Genomic DNA, 1940 nt, shown 5'->3' with positions numbered 1-1940 from the left:
CCCCTCGCGTCCTGTGTCTGCTGCTGCTGCTGCTGCTGCTGCTGCTGCTGTCCCCGACCTGTCGAGATCTCTCCCTCCCCTGTCGCTTCATTGGTGGAGCTGCCAACCTTGATGGAGGTTTCATAGCGCTGCTTCAGCTGCTTGCCAATCTCATGAAAGGGCAGGAGCTGCCTCCAGCAGGTCTGGACAGTGCAGGAGCCAGAGACACCATGGCATTTACAGGTGGTCTCCACTCCAGCCTTGATTATCTGGTTCAGAGGCAGAGCAATACTGTTAACTGCCATGAAACATTAAAGTGATATAATAAAAGCTATGCAATTTAATGAGCCTATATTTCAAAGAGTAGGAATATAGATTCAATGCTCTTTTATTGTCATAAAAGGGGAAAACAAAGGCTTTGCTACCTGCTTGGAAACTAAGGGAGAACAATGTAACACTTTGTCTGAGATTACATGTCAAGTTAATATTAGTTGGTGGGGAAGTTGATTTTGTTTTGACAACCACAGTTGACATTTTGATTAACTCAACTCAGTTTTGATTAACTGATTATTATGAGAAGTGAGAGGAAATTATTGCTAAGAGGTGCCCACAATATACAGTTCATTCAAACAGCCCTGGGAAACATGAAACTTTAATGCATAAACACTGAACACTATTCTTGTCCTTTAACTGTAAATGTGTTTTCTAAACCCAATCTTTTAGTGTAGTTATTATATCACAACACAAAGAGTATGTCATGCAAGGAAAAATTGTAAAGAAAGTCTTATACAGAGTCATATGTAAATGCAAGGGGAAACATCAAGATCGTCAGTTAAGAAAACACATTATTTTAACACTACCGCCCTCTTAGTAGTCAGCCAAAGTTCACTTAAGCATCACCCACGTGTCCGAAGCAGTGTGTGCAAAAACCAGTGATGGTAACACACTGTCTTAGATTTGGTTTGGACAGCAGCTACAGTTCTTTTCTCAGATTGTGAAAGATGTCAGGAACAGGAGGTTCATATTCATCACACCAGCAGGTCACAAAATCTGATAGGTCAGCTTTGAAATGTTGGGTGGATGCAAAGGCTAGCACATTCCAGTGTCATCCTCCATATGGGAATTCATCTTGAACAAACATGGTGCACCTCAATACATGTGCAAATCACAAAAAAAGAACAAAAACAATGTTGTAAATCTTTTATCACAAATAGAATCTCAGGAGAGGCTGGATTTTGGAGAGCCAAGCTGAAAAGGAAGCGCCTGCACTGGTCATTTGGGAGAGTTTAGTGTCTGCTAACATTTGGGAAGTGTGCCTGTGCTATAATTCATTTTGAAAACCACAATTAAAATGGCTACATGATGAGAAAGGGCAAGTAAGAGAAACAGATTGCAAACATTTGTTTTGCTTGGGCTTGACAAAATAAAACTTTTCCCACTTTTTATTTTACTATTAAAAACACTCCAAGATGAAAACTCCATATTGGCTAACCACACACAACTGCTGAATTGTCAGCAAGTTCCGGGTTGCAAGCGAGAGCAGACGTCTTTACTGCTCCTCTTGTCTGTTCTATGATTTTTCACATCTTCTACATTTTCAAGTCTTTGAACAAATTCTACAACTATTAAAATGCCTCCAAGAGGGAAAAGAGCTAATAAATCAGAAGCGAACGAGGATGTTGAAGCAGAAGAGGATTATATTTCAGCGGCACAAGTAACAGAGATGTTGAGTCAGCAGAAGCAGATGTACACCGCACTGTTGAGCCAACAACAAGACAACTTCAAAGGTTTTGTGCAACTACTTATGGAGACAAATAACAAGAGACTCGACGACATGACCAGAGAAATACAGGAGATAAAAACAAGTTTGCAGTTTACCCAGCGAGATGTGGATGTGATTAAAGCAGCCATGGGTGAACAGAAAATACAAACCAAGGAAACAAAGGATGATGTCTACAAAA

General features: G+C 40.4%; 1 protein-coding gene across 1 annotated transcript in view; it reads right to left on the bottom strand.

Moving 5' to 3' along the window:
* wnt9a (wingless-type MMTV integration site family, member 9A) overlaps positions 1–1940 on the bottom strand; it is a 24902-nt gene that overhangs the window by 4089 nt on the left and 18873 nt on the right. Inside the window, exon 4 of the mRNA XM_020587890.1 lies at positions 23–248. Coding sequence (XP_020443546.1) covers positions 23–248 — 226 coding nt within the window. The remainder of the gene's footprint in view (positions 1–22; positions 249–1940) is intronic.

Source organism: Monopterus albus, unplaced genomic scaffold, assembly GCF_001952655.1.
Source record: "Monopterus albus unplaced genomic scaffold, M_albus_1.0 scaffold486.1, whole genome shotgun sequence".
Taxonomy (NCBI): Eukaryota; Metazoa; Chordata; class Actinopteri; order Synbranchiformes; family Synbranchidae; genus Monopterus; species Monopterus albus.
The sequence above is the reverse complement of the archived record's forward strand: the minus strand, read 5'-3'. Positions and strand labels throughout refer to the sequence as shown.